The sequence below is a fragment of the Podarcis liolepis genome (genome assembly GCF_965112155.1).
Source record: "Podarcis liolepis genome assembly, chromosome: 5".
NCBI classification, from domain to species: Eukaryota; Metazoa; Chordata; class Lepidosauria; order Squamata; family Lacertidae; genus Podarcis; species Podarcis liolepis.
The window spans coordinates 50205183-50232760 of NC_139556.1; the positions used below are offsets into that span (position 1 = coordinate 50205183).

Here is a 27578-nt window from a genome sequence, read left to right on the forward strand (position 1 = left end):
GCTTATAGGGAAGGGGAGAACAGGACCAGAGCCTGTGTGACATCTATGGAAAGGCTGAGAGGCGACCATTCACATCAAGAGCAACTGGTGAAAGACCTGCGGGCGGCTCTTGGCCGGTGAGGCTTCCGGCTCATAGACGCCACTAGCGGATCCGACGTCTGGCACGAATTAAGCCACGACACCTTCTCGATCACGGGCTTCCTTTCGGAGGCACGCAAGCCACTTCCCTCCCAAGTCCCTCCAAAGGCAGCACTTTCACACAAACAAGCTTCCCGTGCCTATCTGCCCAGTTGGCGAGTCCCCCGCGAGAGGAACGGGGAGGTGGGCGACACCACCTGCAAACAAACGGGCGCGCCTTTTCACCTGCCCAGGAGCGCGTCGGGCGCGGGCCACCCACAGAAAAGCAACCCTGGTGTGTGTGGCGGGGGGGGGGGGGGGACCTACGAAGATGTCCAAGCCGAGTTACCTGCGGGCAGGAGACCAGGCCCCGAGGCGGAGGCAGCAGCGGCGGCTGGAGGTGGCGGAGGGGCAGGGGCTTGGCTGACGGGGATGAAGGGGACCGTGAAATTGAACTCGGTGGCCGACGAGGAGAAGAGCAGGTTCGTCCCGCCGCCAGCCGAGGAGGAGCCGCCAGCCGCCACGGAGGCTTTCGGGGTAGCCATGGCTGTGGCGCTTCCACGTCTCCGGGCTGCCTCTCGGGTTCCTCTGGCGGCCGGGCCGGCCCCTTCCGCCCGCCTCTAAGATGGCGGCGCCGGCGCCTCCCCCTCATCTCCCGCCAACCCGAGCCCGCGCTGAGGGGAAGGGGGAAGTGAGGCGGAGAGAAGGAGAGTCAGCTCGGCCTCGGGCGCGCCGCTATCGACGACGACAACGCCTCTTCGCGAAGCACCAGCCCGCCTAAGCGCGCCATTGCCCGCCGTCGGAGGGATACTGAGCGACCGTCGGTGAAAACCCGCGTGTGCCTCCTAGTCCGAGAGCCGACGACATGCCGTGTGTGGCGGACTGGCTGAACTGCCCCCTCAGTATCGTGCAAGGCATCTTCGGTAAGCGAAGGGGGAACAGGAGGGAGAAGGAGAAGGGGGGGGGGGGACTTGGGAGGGCGGCGAGGCAAACAAGTAAAGCCGAGAAGGCTTCGGGAAAGAGAAGCGAGGGAGGAGGACGAGGAGCCGGGGCTGAGACAGGCCAGCTGGGCCGGGATCAACCCGGAAGAAGGGGTCGGCTGCGCATGGAGGGAGCCGGAGGGGCGGCAGGGCAAAGTGGGCCTAGCTGGGCAGAGCTGGAAGGCGTTAGCGGGGAGCTCGGCCTTGCCCAGCAAGAGGGCAGCGGACGCCCGGCTCCCACTCTTCGGCGGGATCGCATGGCAGAGCTCGGCTGTTGTGGTTGTGAAGCGCCCTGAAAGCAGACCAGGAACGGGGATAAGAGTGCCTCTGAGCATGTGTAGTATGCCTTTTCGAGTGCTAAAGAATCGGGAGGTTCCAAGGAGCCTTCAGCATCACTTTTCCCCTCCGAGGGTAATCGCCAGATCAGAGCCCTCTGTCAGAATAAAGTGAGGACGTGGTATTAGGCTGGTGCATGTCAAAGCCCAGTTAGGCAGGTAAATACCACGCCGTCTGGCTTCTACATGTTTTGTTCCTTACCAGCATCAGTTGCTGGGGTATTTAACTGGTGTGTCTGTGTCTCCCAGGATGTGTGAGTTTAAACCAAGGCAATTGAAATAAATGACCATTGATTTAAACAACCAAAAAAGAGCCACTAAAATCAAGTAGCTTATTGATTGGTATGAATAACGACAGCCTGCTATAGTAACAATTAAGTTGTAAACATATGTTTTAAGGAAACGAATGCCTAATATCTTCTGCAGTACAGAATTTGTATTGTTGCACACCACCACGATCTCAGAGCAGTGTAAGATTCAAGGGGTTCCAGGCTTTTCCAGATCATGTTCCTTCAGAATGAAGTATAGCAGAGACTCTGCTGTCTTTAGGGTATATGGTTAATTTACACATATATATGATCCAAGTCTATGATGGAGAGGTTTGTGGCATTAACACACCCTAAGATGGTCTTGCTTCTCCCATAGCCCCATCCTTGGATTCCAGCAGAAATCACACACAGCTCTGTCTCCCAGCTGCCTAGCCTCCAGTCTGCCAGGTTCTAGCTTCTAGCTCACATAATAACTTCTGGTTTTTGTAACTACCAGCGAGTTGAAAGTGGGGGCACAAAGCCTTTGTAACCTTAGAAGGGGGCTCAATACATTGTGAGCAGGTAGTAAAATTGAATGGTTTTTGCTTGGCTTCCTCTGTGTACATGCATGGGCACTAAGCAAGATTGCATAGCGACTAAGTTGGCTGTCCTACCCACCCCGCCCTTCACACCAGACGAGACAGCAGGCTAGATTGGTTGGGGAATCCATCCCTCCAGCCTTGCTGGATTCCACTACTGTAGATATTTCTGTTCAGTCCACTAAAAGTACAGGCAAGCAGGAGTACCAAAATGGAGTGTGTTTCAGAAGAGGGGATAAGCCAGCCCAGGGTCTTCTGAATTGTGAGCCACCCCTGTCATCACTTGAGGGTGATTTACCTCCCCCTCCCCCATCTTGCTGGCCTTCTTCTCTGACCAGCATGAGTGACAGATGCAGTGGTGCCTCCATCACACATCACTGCTACCCAACTAGGGTTTGGGTTGTCTTTCTACTGTCTAGAATTTTTCAGAGGCAACAGCTACTTAGTTAATTGGCAAGGACAGATTGATCTTCATGACATATAAGTATATATCAATCCTATTTGACGGTGATGTGGAATATTTGGGAAATTTTGGGAGACTTTCCTGATGCTATAGAGCAGGGGTGGATAACTTCCTGCCCATGGGTCAATCTTGCGCCTCCATGGAATCCAATTTGGCCCCATGGCCATTTCCCCCAAACCACATCATGAAGGGCGGGAGAACAGCATCCAGCCCTGCATTGGCTGCATGCCCTGTTCCTAGAAGCAAACCAGATTGTGCAGCCAAGGCAGCAGGATTTAATCCCCACTCATCAGCTGAAAAGAAACTGAGATATGAAAGCTAGGCACTAAATGGCACCTTAAATCTAGGTTATGAGCGCAACAATGGAATGTCTAGGTGCACTTTTTAATAACAAGAACACAAAGCTGAAAATGAATGAATGCAGCTAAAATATTATGTTTGTTTTTCACATGGTCTAGTCCTTCCCCTGCCCACCCCCCTAATATTCTTAAGAGGGTCTCTTCTCCAATCTTCAGAAAGTAGCTGGCAGTGGGGAGGCAGAAAAAGGTCTCCTTTCCTTCTACTTTGCAGTTTTAATCTGAAATCTTAGGCACAGTATTGTGCCCAGAGCTCAGAAACTGTTCACGCTAATGAAATTCCCTGTTACAAAATGCGCCTTCAACAACGGGAGTTTTGAACACTGTTCATTGATTCAGATCTTTCTGCACTTTCACCATCTCTCTACCACTTGTTTGCTTAAAGGAGAAGTGTGGAGCTGCTTCATAGAGCGATATTTCAAAGAGGCTCTAACAGGAGCGTGGGAGCTGCCTTAAAGCCCTTTGCAAACAGCAAAATGGTTTTGAAGCTGCTGTAAGTTCCTAAGTGCCTGATAGCCAAAAGGCTGCCCAGTACTTGGAAACCTCACACAAGAAATAAGATGTGGCCAGCTGTCATTTATGTGATATTGCAATTCTCTAATATTTTATTTGCAATTGGCATCCATTCAGTGTTAACAGTGAACTTGTGAAATTGATTGTTTTTCTCCTGAAAAATAAAACACTGGAAAATTTTCTGTTTCTGAAAATTTTTCACCCCACATTTGGTTGACAGACTAAATCGAGGATTCAGAACCTGTGACTCCCCATGTGTTGCTGGAACACAACTCCCATCATCGCTGAAGACTGGCCATACTGCCTAGAGTTGATGGGAATCAATAAGTTGATGGGAGTTGGAGTTCAGCTGCATCTGAAGGCCACACATTCCCTATCTCTAGTCTAAATATTCAGTTTCCTTCATTTAATGCAGTAGCATTTTTCTTGTTCATGAACTCCAGCAATTGGTATTCAGATGCATGCTGTCTCCAATACTAATAAATGTTAGCCTTACTACTTGAATCAAGCTCTTTATTTTTTCCAATAACTAATGCTATCTGACAATATTCTTACAACAATTGTGTTTGCAGTTGCCAGGATTTTGTTTTATTGCCCAAATACATAGGATTGTTGAATGTTCTGAAATAGTTCAATTTCATTTGGTTTTTTTCTAGCTCAAAATAGTCTGAATCCTGAATGGGAGAGAAAAGTAACGGAATACTTCAGAGAGAAGCTGAAAGAAAATAATGCTACTAACTGGGTAAAAATGAGCTTACTTGTTTACACATCTAGGTCCTACCCTTTTGCTTTGGGGGCAGTACTCTTGTGTTTTACACAATATCTCCCTGTAACATTGCTTTTAATAAATTTGCGAACTGAACTGAGAAAAACTACTAAAAGGATTGTAAAGCTCCATGCAGATGGGCAGAGCAGTCCTAACCAAGCAGATGCAAAGGCGTATCTAAGTTAAATTGCATTCTAAGTGCTCCTGGTTGATGGGGAAGTGCAAACCTTCATTTTCTGTCCTTTCATTGACTCTTATTGGGGGAATTTAGTTACACCTGCATTTTAGGTGATGTGAATTACACCAAGTTCTGTGGGTAAAACCAATGAATTAAGGGAGTTGTGATGCAGCATAAGATTCTTTATCCCTCTCCCTGCACACATTTCCCATTCTTGACATGCCCCCTTTTTGCCCTTTACACCAGCATAACTTAAGCCAATTTAATTTACGCCACCAGGGCTTTCCTTCAGCCGGCGTAAGCAGATACACTGGGGTAATTTATTTACATCAGCTTAAGGGCACCTCATTTTGGGAGTGGGACGACATACCACATCCTAACTTCTCCCACTTGGCATATCTGATGTTTAGGGTTGCACTGTAACTGCAATAGGAACTGAAAATCTTTATTAGAGAAGAGTTAACTTTTCAACTTCATTGAAAAGACAGTAAGTTGAATGCACCTCTAATTAGATACCTCACGTATAACTGGGACTTTCAGGTATTGTTAGCCTAATGATAAGACACAAAAATATGAATAGGAAGTGGCTGGTGGAGGCTGGTCAGGGTTTTTGTTAATTCCTCTAGAGTTATTTTGAGCAGGAATAGTCAGGATGCAGAATTGCCTACTCTGCCTGATTAATTTCATTGCATTGGCAGCTGTGTTTCTTAGCCTCTAGGACAGGCATCCCCAAGCTCGGCCCTCTAGCTGTTTTGGGACTACAGTTCCCATCATCCCTGACCACTGGTTCTTTTAGCTAGGGATGATGGGAGTTGTAGTCCCAAAACAGCTGGAGAGCCGAGTTTGGGGATGCCTGCTGTAGGATAAGTCTTCGCAGTGGCATACTGTAGAAGAGGGGGCCACAAACCCTTTTGAACTACTGGGCAAATTTTGGATTTTGAGAGAGCATTGTGGATGCCAGTCACAACATGGCTGCCATGGGAGACGGACATGTCATAACACAAAATTAGACTGAATATAATCATAGCGAAGCTTTTCCCACAAATGTATTTCCATACTAGGAAAAGCTTACCCTGTCAAACTTCTGCCTTATAGCTGTTAAAGGCACAACCTTGCTTTTCCCCTGTGCCAACTTTAACTAACACCTAGGCTGCCAACCTGTACCCACCTACCTGGGAGTTTAGGGTAAAAATATGTTGTAGGTAGAATTAGACATGAACACAAAGGGGAAGTCACATGAGCATGCCAGATTAGAATAATAAGCATTCCAGAAAGAGCACTATTTCTGATGACAAGTTGTTTGAATGACACTCAGTGTTGGCTTAGTTGAGATTAAATATTTGAACATCAATGTTCTCTGGTAAATTCATCCCCATCCCCAAAGTACAAAAGAGTAAACTGAAGTGTGATTATAGCTCAGCAGCCTGATAGCCTGAGAGACCGGATAATTGGCAATTAAGCCTTGTAATGGAGGGCATACAGTGAATTCAGAAAATGAAGGTTTGAATGATGACAGTACCGTGCTGTATTAATACAGTTTTACTGCTTATCATTGTTATTCAAAATGCTATGGATCTGTTCCTGGCTCTTAGCACCTGCAGTTAACAAAAAGAAAAGTAGATGTTAGCAGAAGTGGTTTAACCAAAGAGCCACAGCATTTCCCAGGTCAAAATCTAGCAGTAAAAGACTTCTAAAAAGCTTGAGCTATCTTAGAAAACACATCTGTATTATCTATTATACCGATTATCTATTATACACAGTAGTAAAACTATTGTGAACTTGATAACATTTTTTTCCACTGGCTGATGTAAACAAACAATAAGGCTGCTGCTAGATTGCTAAAGAATATACATTATAATTTTTTTATAGATTGATTTCCTCATGATTCCTAATTACTATATAAATTAAGGTTTTGTTAAAGAGTAAAATTCTGTATATGTCATGTGAAAGTAGCAGTAATTCAATATTTTCTTCTACAGGTGCCTTCATTGAATGATGTCCCTCTACATTATCTGAAGCCAAACAGTTTAGTGAAATTTCGCTGTATGGTTCAAGATATGTTTGATCCTGAATTTTATATGAATGTTTATGAAACAATTGACATACATACTAAATCATGTGTAAGTGGTTCTTCTTTATTATGGTCCTTATTGCTTTATCACATGCACAAATACGTGCTCTCTCTGTGTGTGCTTGCCTTACTAATCAGCCATGATTTATGGTGGCCATCATCCACCTCCTCTCTCAAATCTTCTGCTTATTGTTCCATTTCACATGGGGCTTTTGCAGAAGTTCGACAGAGGGTGAAAGAGGGGGGGAAACCAGCCACTTCCCTTTCCACAAGTTCTCCTGACACACACAGGGTATCAGCAACGAATCCATGCTTTTAAAAATCCCTCAGCAGTTCATCAATGAAGAGCACCCCATGCTTGAGTAATCTGAAATTAGGAGAGTGTGCAGGGATGGTGAGTAATCAGTCTTCCTCCTTAAGAAAGAGGATTCTTCCTTCTTTTTTAACTCTGGATAGCTTCATCATTAACATGCTCCAAACCCTGGCATTTCTTGTGCTGGGCATATGCAGTGATTTACTCAAGGACTGAGACCTACAGATATTCCTACTAAGACTGAGAAGACCCTACTTAGATGGACGACTTTCAGGTCTCAGTCTCTTTAAAGAAACAGGCATGTCTGCGGCATAAAAGTACTATCTTGGACTTGCTCTCAGCTGAACTGCTTTGCATATTAATTACCATGGCAGAAGGTTCAGTGGTGCCTCTTGGGAAGCAAGGCCGCCACATCAATTATTGGTATAACTGAAGGGGTGTGCCCTTCTTAATATGAAATTTACATAATCATATTTTGAATATTAGCCTCCCAATAGATCCTGAACATCTGTGTCAGGCATAGCCACAAGCCATCATGATTTAGCTCTTCATCTGTAGGAGTATTTTGTAGCTGCTTTCAGAAGGGGGCTATAGGCCAGAATTTTTCCCATATTCAATTCTTTGTCAGATTTATTTTGATCTTTACTTTGAAATATGTAGTGCAATGCTAATACTTAAAGCATAACCACAACTGAAGAGATTTCTGTTATGCATAGAAATGAATGTGAACTGATGTAGGATACAACAGTGATCTCACATTGTCTTCTTTTTAATAGGTTTTGCATTTTGGAAAATACAGAGATGTAGCAGAATGTGGGGTGAGTGATAATATGGCAAATATAGCTCCTTGTCCCCCTGCCCATTTTCGGTTTTGGGTTTGAATAATCCCCAGAATCCATAGGGGAGATGGTTTGGTTGGGCAAGCTGTAATGCTTGCACTGACAGAACGATTAGAAGAGTGACATTGAATTCCTCCCTTTGAATAAAACATCTAGCAGTTTGGGGTTTTTAAGTGTAGGTTTTAAAGGGATAAACCTGAACCTTGCGAGTAATGTTTCTTACTTCTGTGCAATAAATCGTCCCATATATATGTGCCTCTGCCATGCTTCTCTTGCACCTCTCCCTAAAGAAAAAAATAGTACTTCAAATAAGTTTATTTCAACAAGGATATGCATGCAGGGATATTTTTCTGTATTGGCAAAAAGTTGATTACAGCACTACAACTAAGAATGTATTTAGTGGTGTACTTGATAATGCCTCTGTCCTGTATTACACAAACAAGACAGTGAAGTGGAAATAGAACAGACTATCAAACTGTAGAAGGTTTTGATGATCTGATCCTTTTGGTGCATCTAGTACTGAATTCATTTTCATTTTTAAAAAATAGAGAAAGTCTCATTTATGCCTACATTCTAGGAGAGTAGCCACATTGGTCTGCTGCTGTAAAAACAAGTCTTGTGACATGGGCTTTCATGAACAAGACAAGACCTTCATCAGATGCATGAAGTAGGCTTTTGATTATGAAAGCTCATGCTGCAATGATGCTGTTGCCACAGAATGTTTATTTTTCTTATTAAGATGGTTATCTGAAAAGTCACAGTTCTTTGAAGCTTTGAGATTTAGTTATAAACAGATAGAATCCATAATAAAATATCGCAGTGTAAAGTCTCATTTTCAGGCTTCCCAAAAACCAGCCATGCTCTTCTTCAAGATCCTCATTTTCACTCTGTTATTTCTCAAACCCAGTCAGCATTTTATGGCTAGTGAGCTAGTTCAGTCTTCCATGGGTCATTTTAGGTCAACCCCCCTCCCGTTTTTAGATTCCCCCCTAAATATTTTGATTGGTACTCCTGCAAACTTTGGGATTCCTCCACACCTGCTGATACATCCTTCTTGCACATGGATGTTGCCGTTTTGGCTACATAAATATTTGGCATCCAGAGAATGAGGCTTTTATTAAAGTATATTGATTGATTCAACATTTTAATTTAATTTGAGCTTTGATTCTTACATTATAATGGGGGTTTTGTCTGAGTGATGCAAACATTGATGAGTCATTATGGCATATAATATCAAATTGTTAAATAAGCCCATTTTATTTATTTATTTTTGTGACTGTGATTATGATGAAGCAGTTATTCCAGTTTCTAAGAATAAAACCTGCATGATTTTTGTTCCATAATAGGAAAACTATTTGCAGATGTTTTGTTCTTGCATTTAAAATGGTTTAAAGCATCAGCTGCATCATGAAGATGGTTGTTAGAAGAACAGAATATATTGTATCTTAGTGTGAAAAGGAGTGCCACTATATGAATCTGCAACCCTTTTTGAAACAAAAATACTTTGGTACTCTCAATATTCTAGTAGATTAACTTCTGTTACAACTGACCAAGTAGGATAGAATTATTTGAAGTGAACGTGGCCAAATATTATTGGATATCTCGTATTCTAATGTTGTGTAATGTCACTTGATTCATTTCTAGCCTCACCAAGAAATAGACTTAAACCCTAAACAAATAGTAACAGGAGACAGACAGACTTTATACTGTGTTCCAGTGCCTGGAGAGTCGGCATGGGTGAAAGAAATATCCTTTGCAGTTCTTTGACAGTGCTGTATGCTGATATATAGAAAATTATATATGCAATGTGGGGTGTTGGAAAAAAATTGTAGAGTTGGAAGAGGCCACAAGAGTCATCTAGTCCAACCTCTGCAATGCAGGAATCTTTTGCTCAATATAACCCACAACCCTGAGATTAAGAGCCTTATGATCTACCGACTGAGCTATCTGATTGAAGTGCCTTGAAATTTGAAGAAAAGGTGCTGTACTGTCCTACAAAGAAAGTTGAAGTGTTTTGTTTTGTTTTAATTATTCCATAAAAATGTAGGGTCAGTTTTTTCCAGGCATGTCTACACAAGCAGATGAGTAGCTTTGTACATTTTTAAAATTTTAGAATACTGTTAAATTGAAGTCTTCTGAAAAGTATGACTCCCTCTGGTGGTTAATCAAAAAATAACAAATCTTGTCAAATTTAGCATACATTGTAGATTAACTTTAGGAGGGAGAAAGGCAAGCTTGAATACAGCTTTAAGACCAGTAAAACAACTCAACTAGTGGAAGTATGTTGGGTAATTACTAATTAGCTGTGGTTAATCCTGTAACTGAGGCTGAATTATGTTACTTCAATGGAGTCTGTTAGATTAGATAGAAAATGTTCCTAAGGAGTTTCATATGCAAGTAGATGCAAGTTATTTTCACAATTCTCTATAGCCTAAGGCTACATGTGGAATATGTTCTATTGTTGTATACATCCCATGAGAGGATGGTGCCTTGTTTCCCTGCCTCCTTTTGTTTTAAATCATTCCATACAATTGAAATACCAAATCAAATTATGCTGGGTAGATCACATCAGTAAATGCTATTGTCCTTAACTTGAGATTTAAGCCTATACCAGTGCAAGCCAAGCTCGAGTTTGCCCTTCGACATCCTATACACCAAGTCGCCACAAGAGAAGCTATGAGGAAGATGAAGATATGGAGTTGCATCCATCTAAACAGAGAGAGCAACATCTGGGTATCAGCTAATTAGACATTGATGGTTTTATTTTAAGTTCTTCTTACACCCAAAACACACTAAAGTCGTATGGCTGAATAGCTGTTTTATTGAAGCACATATTTTTTTGGTACTCTGACCCACTTATTGGGCTGCATCTATGATTCTCTCTCCACTAGATCAAGGACTCTTGCACTAATGGACTGGTGAGTTTTAAATATTGCATAACAGAGGAATCCAGCGCAGCAGCTGTGCTAGTGGAAACTTGCACAACTGATTGTGCAATCTGTGGTGCAACAAAGTTACCAGCATCTTGCTTATGCATTCTCTTGCACAACAATATTCTACTGGTGCAAAATATTTCACCAGCAAAACAAGTACTGTATGGTTCTAGTTTTGCACTACATTGGATGCACCCCATTACAACATTTACTTTTTTTACCCTAATCCTTGTAGTTCAGCACATTTTAAAGCTGTGGTAGGGAACCTCTGGCCTTTTAAAGCTTCTTTGAAAAACTGGAAGTTTTAATTTCAACTTTGATTGGACTTTGATTAGAAACTACTTTTTCTAACTTGCAGGAAATGTGCCTGATATCCATGGGAGTGGAGAGCCAAAGCGATTAGAAACAGAAGCGTCTGCAAGACATCAGACGATCTCCTTAAATTGCTCACCTCCGCTAGATCTAAACTTTCCACTTCCAGGAGAGAAAGGCCCTGCATGTCTTGTGAAGGTAATAAGCCTATCAAGCGGTATTAAGCATTACCTCATTTACATTATAAATCCATGGATGAAATATGGAGGCTAAGTTCCACCTCCACTGATGAAGATAATAAGCTTCTGAATGCCCATTACTGGGGAGTCATAAGAGTGAGCGTGTGGCTGCAGTCAGGTGCTGTTTGCAGGCTTCTGAGAGACATCTGGGTTGGCCATTATGTGGCTATTGTGAGAACAGGATACTGGGCTAGAGGGCCTCTGGCTTGATACAGCAGGGCTCTTCTGTTCTTAAGAAAACCAAAATAATGTAATCCTTAAAATAAATCCTGCCATTAAATGCACTGTTGACCTAAGGTATATTATTATAATTCAGAACACAGAAGTATGTGTAGCTGCAGTTGTGCTCACATAAGCAGAGACTTGAGATGTCATGTTCCTTTAATCCTATTTATTCAGATGAAGTTATATGTGCATTCTTAAAAAAAAAACCATGATCATATATTTTATGTGAGTTGACATAGGTGAAACAGCAGGATACTTTTATCTCACACAATAAATGGCAATACGTAAATCTCCAAAGTAGGTCTCCAAAAACTGGAATGTGAGCTAAGAAGTAGACCGACAGTTGGTGTCTGTGCTGGGGGTTGTGCATGTTGATTAGTAACAGGTTGTGTGTTATGCAGCTCTGGCCATTACTGCTGCATATTTCTGAAATGATTAATATATTCTCTGTAAAGAGTAAAGTTCAGTGCTGAACTCATGGAAATGGGTAAAATGCAGCTAGTTATTAGAGATGTCTGCAACCAAGAAGTGGCAGATACAATAAAATGTGCAAGAAATCAATACTTCTGCTTGCTCTCTTAAGTCTCTACAGTTATGTTGAGATCTACTTTATGATTTTGCTAGAGAAACACACTGGCTGTATTTGGATGAAACAAAATTTTAAAAATCCTTCCAGTAGCACCTTAGAGACCAACTAATTTGTTATTGGTATGAGCTTTTGTGTGCATGCACACTTCTTCAGATACCATTTGTATTTGGATGGTTTATTGTTACAGGAATGAGCTGCAGCAAGCCTCAGGTTTGTGCACTCCCTTCCCTCTCTTCTCATCTACTGTGGTCACAAAGAAAAGATCTAAAGCTGTTGCTTCTTTTTGAGTAACTGTAGTTTACTCAAAGTCCTAAAGTCCTAAACTGCAATTAATCTTAATTATGGTTTGTTGAAACAAACCAGTTTCATAATCCAGAGTTCAAAATCTGCTTTTCCCCCCCAGTGCAATATAGTTAAGATTAACCACATTTTGTCTGCGTTCAGACACTGTGACAAGCTGCAGTTAATCCAAAAGCAGAAGCAAACGCTTCCAGAGTCCTCCTTGCAGCCATACCAAAAGAAAGAAGGGAAAGCGCAAGAGTATGAGACTTCTTGTGAGGAATGAGGCAGAAATTCAGTTCACACTGCAAATGTGAACCTACCTAATTTGCAGAACCCAAAACAATATGTGAGCTGAAATGCAGCTATCTCGCTTCTCTGAATTTTGCTGTGCAGTTTTCAACCCAAATTATGTACAGTATGCATAAAAGTGTATAATTAGGGGACAGTATACATAAAACATGCATATATTAGTGAAAATAACATAAGCAATATACACATTAGAAGAAGAGGTTTACAGAAATGTGTGTATTAGGAGAAATGAGCACTAAAATGTTGGTGAATTTTTGGGAGACCGTTTTAAAAAGAAATTCACAAACTGATGCAGAAAAGTGAAGAACTGAACTTGATATTGGAGGAATGAGCATCTGGAAGAAACTGAAATTGAAGGATTCATCCATTCCTACTTGCTGTTGCTCATTCCTGCAAAGATAAGTCCTAGCTTAATATTCAGCTCTATGCATTATGTTACTATAATCTGTCTCTTCTCTTAAAAATACTCTTTGTGACAGATATATGAAAACGGGGATAGTTTCAAAGTGAATGATGTTCTTGAGGTGTATGGGATTTTATCTGTCGATCCAGTCCTGAACATGGTGAACAACGAAGACAGGTAATATTTTAATGTTAATAGGATCCACATTTACAGTTATTAATGATAATAATGATGAAGGCGCACAGCTTTGAGCTACAAACAACATTTAAGTATTTTATTTGTAATTTATCAGTATAGTAATGGCAGTGTGTCCCTAACCCTTAGGTTTGTGTGCTTCAGAACTGAAACAGAGAGGAAATTTATATCAGTATCTTTCTTTTGAAGATTGCTGGCAGTCTACAAGCTGATCCTGCTTTGTTTCCAGTGCAATTCAGTGGACAGGGTGGGACAAGAGTGGGGGGAAATTTGGGTTAGAGTCCCACCTCTTCTGTGTATTTGTTGTATGTCTCTCAGCCTCAGTTTCCCACTTCATAGAATTATGGGGAAGGTGTTTATGAACACCATAAAGATGATGAAATGTTCTTTAAACCAAATTCACAGCACAGTGGTACCTCGGGTTACAGACACTTCAGGTTACAGACTCTGCTAACCCAGAAATAGTACCTCAGGTTAAGAACTTTGCTTCAGGATGAGAATAGAAATCACGCAGCGGCGGCATGGCGGCAGCAGGAGGCCCCATTAGCTAAAGTGGTACCTCAGGTTAAGAATGGACCTCCAGAACGAATTAAGTTCTTAACCCGAGGTACCACTGTATAAATAAGCAGAAGTATGATGCAGTTTTTGCAATAGCAAACTAAGCTCAGCTTTTACTATGGTGCTGACAGCAGAGTTGTACATGCCCTGCTGTCTCCTTAAACACACAGCGCTATGAGGGTGACAGGCAATGTCAGAAGGAAGACCTCTTCCTTCATTAATCAAGCTCAGCTATGTTGTTGACAGTGTAGCAAGCAGGAAGCCCCCACCCCCCAGACCAATCTATGGGTCCTTCAGTCTGGAGTTGATGTTGTGGAAAGTTACAAGGCATACACACACGTCTTGACCTAGTTGGCTTCCACATCCATGCCAGTCACCACACTGGCACCACTCCAGACCCCACTTAGGATAGCTCTGTTAGAATCCTGGAAGTGTTCTGTGTATGCAACATTGGGAAGGGTTTCTAGCCATGTTACCTTTTTCCTTTCGGCCTCAAGCACCATAGCAAAGAGGCCTATTATGTATAATACCTTCCCCTGTAGAGCTTATAGCTTCCTCCCACAGAAGTACATGGTGGCAGGTTTTGATTGTAAGTGGGGTTGAAACCTTGTAATAGCTGTCCTTCCCAGTAGGACTTGCCCCTCCCAATTTTCATGGTGTATGTTTTTTAGTCCCGCTCTATTTTATATGTCATTGTATTCATTGATAGCACCTGTATAACTGCACGAAATGAGTCTTAAGCTTGGCTGTTTTTATTTACTAGGGAGAATTCATCCTCTCCAGTGGAGTCTATGGAATGTATGGACACAATGGAAGAACAGAGGGTTCATAGTCCCCCAGCCTCATTAGTTCCCAGAATCCATGTGATTTTAGCACAGAAACTTCAACACATAAATCCATTATTGCCTGCCTGCCTTAATGAAGAGGAAAGCAAGAGCTGTAAGTAGTTAAGCTATTAAAAGAAAGATTACCTCATTACTGATGAATGTCTGCACTGGACTTTATTGTTTCCACTTCCTCATTCACAAAGAAATAAGCTTGTTCCCAGAGTCCTGCATATTCAGATCACAAAGGTATTCTACTAAACATCTTTGAAGCCTTTGATTTTAAGGTTTTTCTAGATTTTCCACAAATACATTGGCATTGCCAGGGTTTTTTTTATTTGAGAAATGTGACTTGAAATAAGCTTATTCCTGGAAAAAGGCCCCCCATGCCAGTCCTAAGTAACCATTGCTCACCACTTGTAGCAACAGTTCTGGTGTACATTTTGTACTTTTAGCTGGTGAACAAATGCATATGAAATATGCAAACATGGGATTATAGTGTGTATGTTACAAAGATCCATACTCCAAATAGTTAAAGAAGGTTGCTATCAACACTGATCTCTTTGGTTTTTAACTGAGCTTGATTTTGCTTCTTGGCACTTGTATTTTTTTTTAGTAGTTTCTCTTCTTTACGCAAGTCGTTTATATTTTGGCTACAAGTTTTACTATGAGATCCTTGGTGGAGACGGAGCATATTGAATCCTTTTGTAAACATAGCTGGTAGTTATGAATCCTACAGCATATTTAAGTCCCTTGGCTCAAAAACCATTCAGTTTCCTTTAATGAGGGATTCACTGTGAACAGGATTCACGAATCCAAATCAGCTGTTTTTCAGCAAAGGAATGGAAGCTGAGGAAACAACTCTTAATTACAATATTGAGTAAAAGTCTTTCTCCCCCCACAACAGCTGTTGCCCTTCTAGATGCTTCTCTGAGGCAGAAGCCAGCCTCCTAAAAAATCAAAGCTCATATTAATGATTATGTACCGTATTTCCCAGCTTTGTTTAAGGAAAATTGGGTGGGGTTTTTTATACATTGAATTTTCTCATTTAAGCACAAGTGTTAATTAAAAGTGTGGGTTATGCCAGCTATTATGTGGGCACTGAATTTCGCTAGAGAAATGTTTGCATAAAAGGGGAAGAAAATTAATAAATAAATTGCTTTATTAGCTTCAATTCTGTCCAAATTCAAGTTACCATTCATTCCTGTGTTTGAAAGTAGACAGTAATGAGTAAAGATAAAATATTACAATATAATCAGTACTACTTTCTTAATTGTTATTTATTTACAGAGCAATCCAAACAGTGTGGGAGAGGGAGAACTGAAGGGCAAACACCTTTTTGGTGCCCTGCAGGACAAAAGGGAGCATAAAGCAGTGGGGGGTTTTCGGGGGGGGGGCGTCTGTTACCACCTGCTCTTTCTTGTATATGTTTACTCATTTGGGGGGCATAATGTCAGGAGACTGGGACTTTTTCGGATCTAATACCTTTCCCTGCTCTCCCATGGCATACCCCTTTTCCTTTACTGAATTCTGTAAGGTGCAGGCTACAGAGGGAGGTCTGCCCACTCAGAGGTAGATTTGAAACATTATTTGGCCCCTGGCGCACTCTCCCAAGGACTGAAAGATTAGAAAATGTTTATATGCCACCTTTCATTTTTATATTCTCTGTAGTTTACAAATTAAGATTAAAAATGAGACATTATTAAAACAACCCTCCACATAATCCATGTACAACATGCTGTTTTAATGTCTACATCTGCATGTTCCACTGAGCCATAGTTGAGTGCTGTATGAATTGGCTACATTGCATCTTAGGCTCCCATCCTTTCTCGCATGCAGCTTCTGCTTTTACATAACCACAGCTGCTCTTTCATTTACACTTTGGTTAATATTAACCATGGTTGATTTTCAAACAAGCCAATTTCAGACCATAATTACTGACAGTGGCCTGCTGAACAAACCATAGTTAAGGCTAAGCACATTTCTAGATCCTGATGAATCTGCAAGCTGCACCTTAAATCAAGAGCAGAAGCTTGCAAACAGCTCCTCCCAGCTGTGTGTGCAAAAGATAAGGGGAAGCATGCAGCCCAGTGCCTGTCCTGCACATTCATATTGTGCTAAACTATGCTTTAGCGTTACATGAAAATGTGACCGACAAGTGGCCTCCCCAAACATTTAGTGATGCTGCTGCATGTACGCCAATGTGTTCATTGGTCCTGTCCTGCAGAGGGCACCCACAGACCAGAAGCTAAGCAGCAGACCTCTCGAATTCAAGCCCGGACTGGCTCATGGAGGCCAGTCTGTAGCACAGTATCTTCCTTCAGGGTTAGAGTCACCTCTTCTTCATGCAAGATCCAAATCCAACTATGCTCTTCTTGCCTCTTGGTGGTAGTATTCTGAAGTTCTGTGCTCTTTGTAATGACAGACACCTCCCCGTGTTTTTGTGTAATCTATATTCTTTAAACACACAAACACATAAATAGTGTTCTGGCTTGTGTAATTATGTACTGCTTTTGCAGACCAAATTTCTTATAGTATTGGTTAGTGTCGTATGAAAGTATATAATAAGAGAGAAGTTATGTTGAACCAATAATAATCATAGTAAGGGCCTATGTTGAGAAACTTTGCTCCAACTGTCGGACAGAGTAGCATGGTGTGAAACTTAGGTGGGCAAAGTTTTACAGCAAGATACAAAATTTGCTCTTTTGCTGGATATAGAGCTGTATGTTGTCCAGTCTTTTCCCCAGTTGATACTCATTCATATAAAAAGAACTGTATTTTATATGACTGTTAGGCAATGGTATTTCTGTCTACTCCCTACTGTTCTCTGTTAGTTGTTTCTAGTTTTATGTCTGAACTGTCACCAGTCAGAGCAGAGCTTCTTGGCTTCCTCACTCATGCCTTCTTGGGAGACAGCCTGGCTGCTGAGTACCTTATATTGCATCTCATTTCCACAGTGTAAGTAACCTGGTCAGCTATTTAGAACATTTCATTTCCCCCACACAACCCTTTTTAAATTTAGGATTTAGCATGCGGCTCAGCAGATTCTTAAGTGTCAGGGGCTCAAAGAGATAAAATAACATCTATGAACTAATAACCAGAGCAGATGTTTAAATGTATTAAACCCAAATACACAGGAATAGCCTTGGGTATATCATTGCCCAAGAAATTGAAGATTTCTGGGAAGCAAGAACTCTGGGAAGCTTTCAAACAATGGGGGCAGCGCATGTGTGTGATAAACCATGGTTCATTATGTGCACCAACTTCAGAGTCATGTTCTCCTTCCTCCACCAGTACAGCTCTCAGTTTCAATAAACCACAGCTCAGTGTTGGCTCTGAATCCTAAACTGTGGTTAGTCCTACCTATAGGTAATTCAAACAGACTAGCTTCATAAGCTTTGGCTTGGTGGTAGTTTCAACTAACCATATTTAATACTAAGCACAGTTTGACCAAGTTTGAGCACAATACTTAACTGCCAACTTACTACTCCTGACTACACCAGAGGAGGGTGGGAAAGCAGTTGAGCCCAAGTGATGCAGCTAATTCTTGTAAGAGCGAGTGAGAATTTGCTCAAGGGTGGTACATTTTGGATAAAAATTCTCCAAATTTACTTCCACTAAATTGTACCCTATTTTCATCATCTAAAGGTGGGCCTTCAGCTCGCCTCTAGGCTGGGCTCCTATAGCATCAGAAAGTTACGGACCTGATTGTCTTATGTGTTCCATATGTTATTTGCATCTCATTCTCATTCTTGGCAACTTCTCTACCTGGACATTTGAGTTTGGATATTTTGTTTCTCACCTTCCAATGTCTATTGAGAGAGGAGCAGTTAACTGGACACATAAGCTGTCCTTCTCCTCACCCAATAAACATTAATAACAAAACCATCCAGAAATATAATTCCTTCAGGGCTTCTCTCCTTCTTAAGAGGTCAGTGAAAAAGGGGAAGGTTGAGCCAATATTTGTAACTACCTCAGCCTTTCCTGATGATTGAAATAATTATGGAGGAGAATTTGGAGGTTCTGGGTAATTTACCACCTGAACCATTGATATCCTCAACTGTGCTCCCAATCATCATTCGCCATCTACATATGGAGCTGAGGTCTCTTCTGGTATTCAGATGTATAAAACTGAAGCTCACTTTACAGGGTTTGGGGAGGGGAAACAATTTTTGAGCTTTCTAGCCTTCTAGACATCTGCTTTTTTATTTTAAAAAAACCATGAATCATGAATTTGCCACTAACTTCTTGCAATCACTCTAGCAATTTCAAAACGTCGGCTTTCTCTTTTGTGTGTTTTCTAGCTATGCAAGAAGAGATGTTCTTCCTCTGGGAAAATTCACAGTCAACTTAAGCGGCTGTCCAAGAAATAATGTCTACACGGAGCACATATACAATATTATTCAGCAGCTAGTGCCTGCAGTAAGAATTCTATATATATAAATGCTTTGTGGAGCAACTGATTGTGTAATAGTTCACCTGTATATGTTGATACAGTAGCCACCTAGAAGCTTCATTGCAGAACTGGAGGTGTTAGAAGTATACCTTAAAAAGGCAGGCACACACTTTCCTACAATATTTCTGTTCCAATAGCTGTAAAGACTACTATTGGAACAGTACATTCAGTTCCTTGGTCATAGTAGTAGCCAACACCTAAATGGAGAAATGAAGTATCTGTATGTGGAATTCTATGGTATATTTTTTGGAATAGAGTTTATTTTGCCTTACACAACATCTTTAGTACTCAACGGTACTATGATAATTTGGAGCTTTAAGGAAACTCAGTAAACACTTACGTAGGACTTGCATCTTTTAAAACTAATACACAAAAAACTTAACTCGCTACAGTTCTCTTTTTTAAAAAAAGTTTGCTAATGACATATCTAAGTGTATTGAGAATAAACATTTGTATTCCCCATTCAACTTGTGATGTCTGCATGGTTGCTGTTTGATCCTTCCTTTGGAATCTGGTGTGTGTGCATTGGCCCACTTGTTATATCTCTGTTATTGTTTTAGTGTTGCTTTGTCTGTCAAAGGAACACTTCTTAGCGGAAAACTTGTAACTTTTTTTTTTCTTGACAGTCCTATCGCCTGCCCATGACCATAGAGAACATGAACTGCTTAAAGTTTAACCCCCACAAAGACTACACAGCTAACCGCTTAGTCAGTGGAGTACTACAGCTCGCAAGCAATACCTCCCTTGTGATAGATGAGACTCTGCTTGAGCAAGGACAGCTTGACACTAGAGGTTGGTATTTGGGTTTCATTCATCCATTCATTATCCCAATGCAAAGCTCTCTTGCATTAACAGAAATATTAAGAAGAAACCAGATCGCTGCATTTAGAAAGGATAATGTTAGCTGTTCAGGTTGCACTGTCATTATTTTACAGAGTTATCTCTCAGTTGACCCATTTTTGTCATCACATCTGTGTCAGTTTAATTGGACAGTGTGTCTAACTGGCTCCAGTCTGTAACTTTATTGCTTAGGGCAAAGTATCTGAGCTTCACTACAGTAGCTTTATATTTGTTTCTGCCGCCTACTTTTGTGTCTGATCATTTTGCTCTGTTTGGAAGCAGTGCTAACTTCATCTCCTTATAATGCTGGGATCCTTGTTTTATAACAGGGGTAGACTCCCAATTCCAAAAGCCACAGGCAGGACCTTCGTGCTGGTTAACCTAGTGGTCTACTCCCAAAATGTATGTGTGTTTTCTCAAGCTGACAATCCTAATTCTTGAAATAATTGGACATTTTATCTAAGATGTCAGTGAGATCAGGGTTTTCAACCACTGGTTGGCTTATATCATAACTTCCCTTCCGACAAACAGCAGGGTTCACATAACAGGGATTTCCACCTCCATTTGGCCTTTGCAACCTCCTTTGTAAAGATATGGCACAGGAGGCTGCAGACAGAGAATTTGATGGATGTTGCCCTTTTTCATAAACAGTAGCAACCTAGGATCCAAGCCATTATCTATGTAATGGATAACAAATTCTTATACGTTACAACCCATGTTATATGTAGCTAACCAGTTTTTACAAATTAGCATGGTTAGATCTGAGTACCTGCGCTTAAAGTACTGCAGAAAATTTGGATTAAAGTCCTTTCAGATCCCATGCTTAGTATCAAGATGGAGGGTTTGATAAATAGGTGCCAGCTGGCAGCTCAACTGGAAGGAGAGTTTTTTTTGCTGACTTCTGCAGCATAAAAGGTGGCTCTGGGAGGAAAGGAAAAGTGACAGAAATTGCTTTCCTTTCCTCCAGCAGGAACTTCCACTGATTTTGAGTTACTTTGCAAAAGGAACAAGCCCTCCCATTCACAGAAGGACAAATCTGGATCAGCACTATTTTTTTTTTTTATTTGCTTGTTGTAAAGGGATTTTTGTACCACCACTGAGAGTTTCCAGGGCAGTTCACAAAAACTTGGCTCAGTGCTCCAACAAAATCTTAAGCCTTTTAATTTAAAACCATTACTTAAATCTGCTTAACACTTTAATTCATTGTTCCAGTTACTCCATGCCTTGTTTGTTCTGATCAACCTGACATGTGCGTGGAACAGTCGATTTGTTACCTTGTGTTTGATATGGCGGGTGGGAATTTGCTCCGTTTTCACTTAACTTAGTACACTTCACAGTGTACTTTTGTGAAGGCTTAATAAGGAATTCCTTCCATTCTGCCCGTTGGTGGAATGAATGTTTGCTGCTCTAGAGGCAGCTGTTTCCAGCTTTGCTGAGTCACTGCTGCCTTTCCCAGCGTGGGAGCCTCCGGCTCGAGCCAGTTCTGAACATCCGGTTAGCTTCCTTACTCAGTATTACCAGTATTAGCCTCAGGCATTTATTGAAAAGCTCTGTATTAAGGGAAACTAAAACTTAAATCCGTAATTCACTGTATCAGTAGATCATTCTTGGCAGAATAGAGCTTCTGGTGTCATTTAGTTATGTTTCTTGGCTTAAAACAGTGACACCTCCTTATAATATTCTTGGGCTATTTTCATAACTCCTATGTAGAATGCCCAGGCTATCTTAAACTTTTCTACTAGCAGGTTTTCCCCTCCTGTTGGATCATAAAATATTGCGATCATACTTTGTCTTAATGTTAGCTACGCTTGAAAGAGCATGTAATGAGGGCCTGGTCTGCATTTGTTGGTACCTGGTGAAGAGGCTGCAAATGTGAAAAACAGGAGCCACCCACAGCCATGAGTTGCTACCACAATCCTTTCTTTCTCAGGGACATAGTAAATGAAGGAATGCTCAAGTAGTGCATTTCTGCTTTAAAAGCAGATGTTGGTAGGTACAATGTGGTCAGTAGGATGCTATAGTAGTTGCCACCACCTACGTGGTAGTGCCTCTTGTCTACTACTGTATACAGTGGTACCTCGATTTACGAACTTAATTTGTTCCAGAAGTCCATCCTTAAACCAAAACATTCTTAAACGGGGCACACTTCCCCTCCTGCCACCGGTGCTCTTCGACCGTTCGGCTTCCGTTCCTCTTTGAGGCAAAGTTCACTAACCGGAACACGTTTTTCTGGTTTTGTGGAGTTTGTTGCCTGAATAGTTTGTTAACAGGACCGTTCGTAGACTGAGGTACCACTGTATTAAAGTTTGGACGCCTGATTACTCTTCCAAAGCAACTACTCTATTCCCAGCTTAAGAATGGAAAGTGAAATACCGGGGGGCAACAAAAGAAGTTTAAAGAGGTTCTTAAAGGCAAATCTTTTAAAATGTAGTGTAAGCGCTGATAACTGAGAAACACTGGCCTTTGAGTGCTCCAATTGGAGAACAGCCTTTACCAACGGTATCATGGACTTTGAGGAAGCACAAACTCAGGGCTAAAAGGAGAAACAAACTAAGAGCAAGGCACATTTGGCAAACCCTCACTATGATCAACTCCCGCCTGGAAACCTATGTCCCCACTGTGGAAGGACGTGTGGATCCAGAATTGGCCTCCACAGTCACTTATGGACTCACTGTTAAGACCGTTTTCATGAAAGACCATCTTACTTAGCTACGAATGATTGCCAAAGAAGAATTAATTTTTTTCCCCTGATCAGGGAACAAACATGTCATCTATCTGGAGCTTCATATTTGGTCTCTTAGCTTCTTTTGAAATCATACTGATGCTATAGCAGTACCGTATTTTTTGCTCTATAAGGCTCACTTTTTCCCTCCTAAAAAGTAAGGGGAAATGTGTGTGCGTCTTATGGGGCGAATGCGGGCTGCGCAGCTATCCCAGAAGCCAGAACAGCAAGAGGGATTGCTGCTTTCACTGCACAGCGATCCCTCTTGCTGTTCTGGCTTCTGAGATTCAGAATATTATTTTTCTTGCTTTCCTCCTCCAAAAACTAGGTGTGTTTTGTGGTCTGGTGCGTCTTATAGAGCGAAAAATATAGTGCTTGTTCCATGGGCCACAGGGATTGTTACAGCACTTTTCCAGCTGGACATGATGGGTGCCATCGCACCTGGTGAGATATATACCCTAGCAAATGGGCACTGCAGCACTTCAGCAGGCACAGGGGAAGAATGAATAAACAAGAACGATGAGATTTCTGGAAACAAAAGCTATTGCTTATAGATGGAAGTTCATGGAACCCTAAAACTCTCACTAATTTTTTTCCCCTTTCCAGCACCCTCCTTATTCAGATGACTAGTGTCTGGTGTTGAAAAGCTGAAATTGCTCTCTTTTTTGTTCTACCACTTAGTTCAACAGATACTGTAGTACCTGGAATTCTTAACTGATATACTGAATGAATAGTAAAAGCTATAACAGCAGAAACTATATACTTGTGCAAAATATAATTATCCATTCTGTCTCCTTCCAAATATATACTCCAGGATCTATTCTAGGACTTGACCCTGTGAACTGGAAAGTGCCATGATACATACAGTAATATTACATCGTCTTGGAGTAGACTCCACATCCTGAAGTGTGTGTGTGTGTGTGTGTGTGTGTGTGTGTGTTTAATATAACACATATTCTTGTGATTTAAGTGGATAATTTATTCCCAGATAGTAATATACTGCACAAAATAACTTCCAGCTGATCACTGAAAGACTGTGTTTTGTTTAAAACTGAAGACTTTGCATCTACATTTCAGAGGATTTTTTCTTCTGTTTCTGTAGGTGTCCACAATGTGACAGCACTAGGTCACCTGATAACTTGGCAGAAGGTAGATTATGACTTCAGTTACCACCAGATGGAATTCCCATGCAACATTAATGTCCTTATCACTTCAGAGGGCAGATCGCTCCTACCGGTATGGCAATACTTCACTTTTCCTCTGCATTTGAAAGCTTCTTAATGAAGAACAAGAGCATACTATCCTAGGCCAACTACTTTTGTGTGTTATCACTACTTGCCACTTTCAACTGCTATGCTATATTTGCTATATGCTATATTTGCTATTAAGATCTCATTTACTTTGAAATGAAAGGTTGGGATGCTGTAGCGATAGAACAACATAAATCTTAAGAGTTAGAAGATGATGGCCACACATCATAGACATTATGTGTGGTGTTCCATTTGTAGATGGAGAGAATAGACCAGATAGGCTAGTTCTAGAAGCCCCCATTCCTCAGGTTATAGCTGTGTAGCAAATACATCTATTTAGGGTTGCCTAAGTTTTGTTAATAGTCTAAACCATATTTGTGTTTTGTTCCCCCCTTTTTTCCCCTCCCATCCCTTCCTCACCCACCCCCAAGCTCAGCTCCCCTCTCTGATTTGTTTGCACATATTATTCTCTGCATGTTATAAAATTGTAATTGGTTATATTGATTGATTATTTGTTCTGTTAAAATTGTTTAATAAAAAAATATATTAATAATAATATTTTTACCCCGCCCATCTGGCTCATATTACAACCCACATTGCTCATAGTATGGAACTGATAACAGCAAAGAAGTAATGCTATGCAATGTCTTTCCACAGTCCGACTGCCAAGTCCACCTGCAGCCGCAGCTCATTCCCCCCAACATGGAAGAGTACATGAGCAGCCTTCTCACAGCAGTGCTGCCATCCGTCCTCAACAAGTTCCGCATTTATCTAAGCTTGCTGAGACTGCTGGATTACAGTATATCTGATGAAGTGACCAAGGTAGAGAAAGCACTTTCCGCTTTACCAGAATCTCTTGTCGAGCAGAGTATATAGTTTGGGACAGAGTCATTCCATCTAGGCTGCCACCTCCCTTATCCCCCAATACTCCTTGCCCTAACAATGAAAGGGAATCTACCATTGAGGATTTTGTTGGACTTCAGATATGATTGCTTCAGCCTGTTGCTTCCTGAAAAATATGAAGAACTGTCCTAGAATCAGTTAAGTTGCTATTATCAAGGGGAGAAAGTGCAGGAGGACATGATCCCTATGAACGGACAGTGTGTATTGGCAGCGGAGTAGCCAAATGTGGTCTCGTCTTCTCTTGGGTGGGATAGAACACACTCTTCATTTTATGTCTTCAAGGGATAACGGCACCATGTAGAGGCCCATTAGGAGCTGTTGTAACATTAGGATACCTGGGAGTAAAGCACTTTGCCATTATATAGGCTTGGAACTATAGTCCCTCCTTCAGTGGAAGATTTTGTCAATACTGCACTGCATTCCTACCTTACAGTAGCTAAAAGTAGCATCAAAAAGGGGTAGATGTTTATTTTGTGTATTGGGTAAATAATCCTTCCCACCTGGAATTCAACATGCCTCAAAAGCGCTGTGCTACAAGCAAGGTAATTTGCTACGTAGTTCCAGCTTGAATTTAAAACATACTTCAAAAGTACAGTAATTTTATCACTACATTTAATCAAAACACAATTTATCTTACAGGCAGTAGAAGATGATTTTGTGGAAATGCGTAAAAATGACCCTGAGAGTATCACAGCTGATGATCTTCATAGAACTCTGCTTGTGGCAAGGTGAGAGTATAAATGCAGAATAGCAAACTGCAAGATGTCATAATTTGCTGAAGACTTGCTTATCCCTTTAACTGCTTCAGTTTTCTTCTTGGCCCTTCTTCCCCACCGTTGTTCATTTATCTTCCTCCATTTCCTTTTGGAGAGTCACTAAGGTTTTTTTTATGGCAAGCTGCTGAAAAAAAGTCCTGGTTATGATAATTCTTGACCTGGATTGCCAAGAAATGTAACCTAGACTCATAGGAGCCTACAAATAACCTATACTATATAATTAGTATAATCTACTTAAGTAAACATGTCATGCAGACCCAGATTATGCAAAGGAGGATTATGGGGCTACCTAGAACATGGGTCAGCAAACTAAGGCCCAATTGCCTTCTGGATCTGGCCCGCGAATGGTCCGGGAATCGCAGTGTGGATCGCCAGCACGTGTGTTCTTTCCCTCTCCCTCACACGGTGGCGGTGCCTCCTCCCTCCCTCCTCCTGACTTCTTCCCACCCTGCCTAGGGGAGGAAGGGGGCTGGGCTTTATTGGTGCCAGCAGCAGCAGCGCTTGAGCAGCTGCCATTTTAAGCAGCCGTTTCGCGAGCTGTTCATTTTCTGTCTGCTGCCAGCCCCTGCCGCTCACAAGACACAGATAAGGATCCACCGGGGCTTGTCCAGTGCTGTGGAGAAGGGAGGGGAGAGTTAGTGGGGTGGCTTATAGTCTGCCCCCCCCACAAGGTCTGAGGGACAGTGGACTGGCCCCCCTGAAAAAGTTTGCTGACCCCTGACCTAGAAGCATAGTTGTTTAGCTTGTTGCTTTCTTGCACAGTTAAGGGATATGGAGTGATCACAGATTACAGTTTCAAAGTTAAAACACGTTTCTACAACGTATCTTTCTTGCCTGCAGGTTCCTTTCTCTGAGCGCTGGGCAGACGACGTTGTCAAGAGAGAGATGGCTCAGAGCAAAGCAGTTGGAGGCACAACGTAAAGTGAGACTACAGCAGCAGAAGTGTGTAAATGGAAATGAACTCTAAAGCTACAGCTCCCATTTTGCTTTGATGACTGCAACTTTTGCCTAATCTGTGGAGCTAGTACAAAGGGTGCTAGCTTATGTTTATATTGGGTTTTGTAGATAATTTGTACCAGAATGTTATGGCTGTTTTCTCGAACTTGGACACAATTTATGGTGTTCAACAGATTTAACACCGATCATAAAATTTTGGAGCTTGTTTTGTAACTGAACTAGGAACAATGGAACAATTATTGTTTGATATTAAAAGTTTACTATAAAAAATGTGTCTCTCTTTACTAAAGGGCAGTGATCGTTGCCTCACACTAACAGTTCAGTGAGTTTAAGTTTACTGCCTTATTTGGGTGGGAGTTTGAGGCTTGAATAATGGCCAAGCACATCAGAAAAGCCTATGGAGTCCCCCAAGTTCTTTGAGAGCTTCATTCAGCCATTCCTCAGAGGACTTAACTGAAAATTCTCTCAGTTAAGCCAGTGGCTGGTTATTCCAGGCAAGGCTCTGGTATAGCCCCAGAATCATCTCTCCTCCTTCATAGCACTCCTGATGAGACAAACCTGACAAACCAAGGCAGCTGCTTGGTACAATGCTGATTTTGTGCCTCTGCTTTTCAACATACCATCATACCTGGGTGTAGAAGCCAAGAGGCAGCCCGCATCCAGAAGGGCTTCCGTTTCCTCAGCAACTAAGTCCTCTTCCAGAGGTCCCATTAGCTCAGGGTTTGGCAACCTAAGGCCCATGAGCCACCCCCAAACTGAGCCACCCGCTTGGTGATTCCCTGCGCGCTGCACTAAATCGGCGCAGCGTGGCACGGGGGCTCATTTCTGGGGCGCCAGAACTCATGTCGGAAATCACGTCTGCACAGATGCATATGCTGGCAATTGTGCGTGCGTGATCCAACCCACAGAGGGATCTCCGCTACGAGTGAACTGGCCCAGGTAAGGTAAACCTTGCCGACCCCTGTATTAGCTTGCTTATATTGAGGTGGCTGTCAATGGTGAATAGGCATCACCCTTGTGCAGGACA

At 41.8% G+C, this 27578-nt stretch overlaps 2 protein-coding genes across 2 annotated transcripts in view; one reads left to right on the forward strand and one right to left on the reverse strand.

Annotated features, from left to right (window-relative positions):
* Positions 1-708, reverse strand: part of SEC23IP (SEC23 interacting protein) — a 29558-nt gene extending 28850 nt beyond the window's left edge. The window contains exon 1 of the mRNA XM_083506112.1: positions 467-708. Coding sequence (XP_083362238.1) covers positions 467-662 — 196 coding nt within the window. The 5' untranslated portion in view covers positions 663-708. The remainder of the gene's footprint in view (positions 1-466) is intronic.
* A 191-nt stretch (positions 709-899) lies between these two features.
* Positions 900-26822, forward strand: MCMBP (minichromosome maintenance complex binding protein). The gene is made up of 16 exons (XM_083506167.1): positions 900-1040; positions 4268-4353; positions 6535-6675; positions 7716-7757; positions 9423-9522; positions 10380-10511; positions 11070-11221; positions 13147-13247; positions 14587-14762; positions 17482-17605; positions 18952-19069; positions 19730-19895; positions 23768-23901; positions 24573-24737; positions 25458-25546; positions 26435-26822. The coding sequence occupies exons 1-16, from the start codon at positions 983-985 to the stop codon at positions 26559-26561; spliced, it is 1911 nt and encodes a 636-aa protein (XP_083362293.1). The 5' UTR covers positions 900-982; the 3' UTR covers positions 26562-26822.
* The last annotated feature ends 756 nt before the right edge of the window (positions 26823-27578 follow it).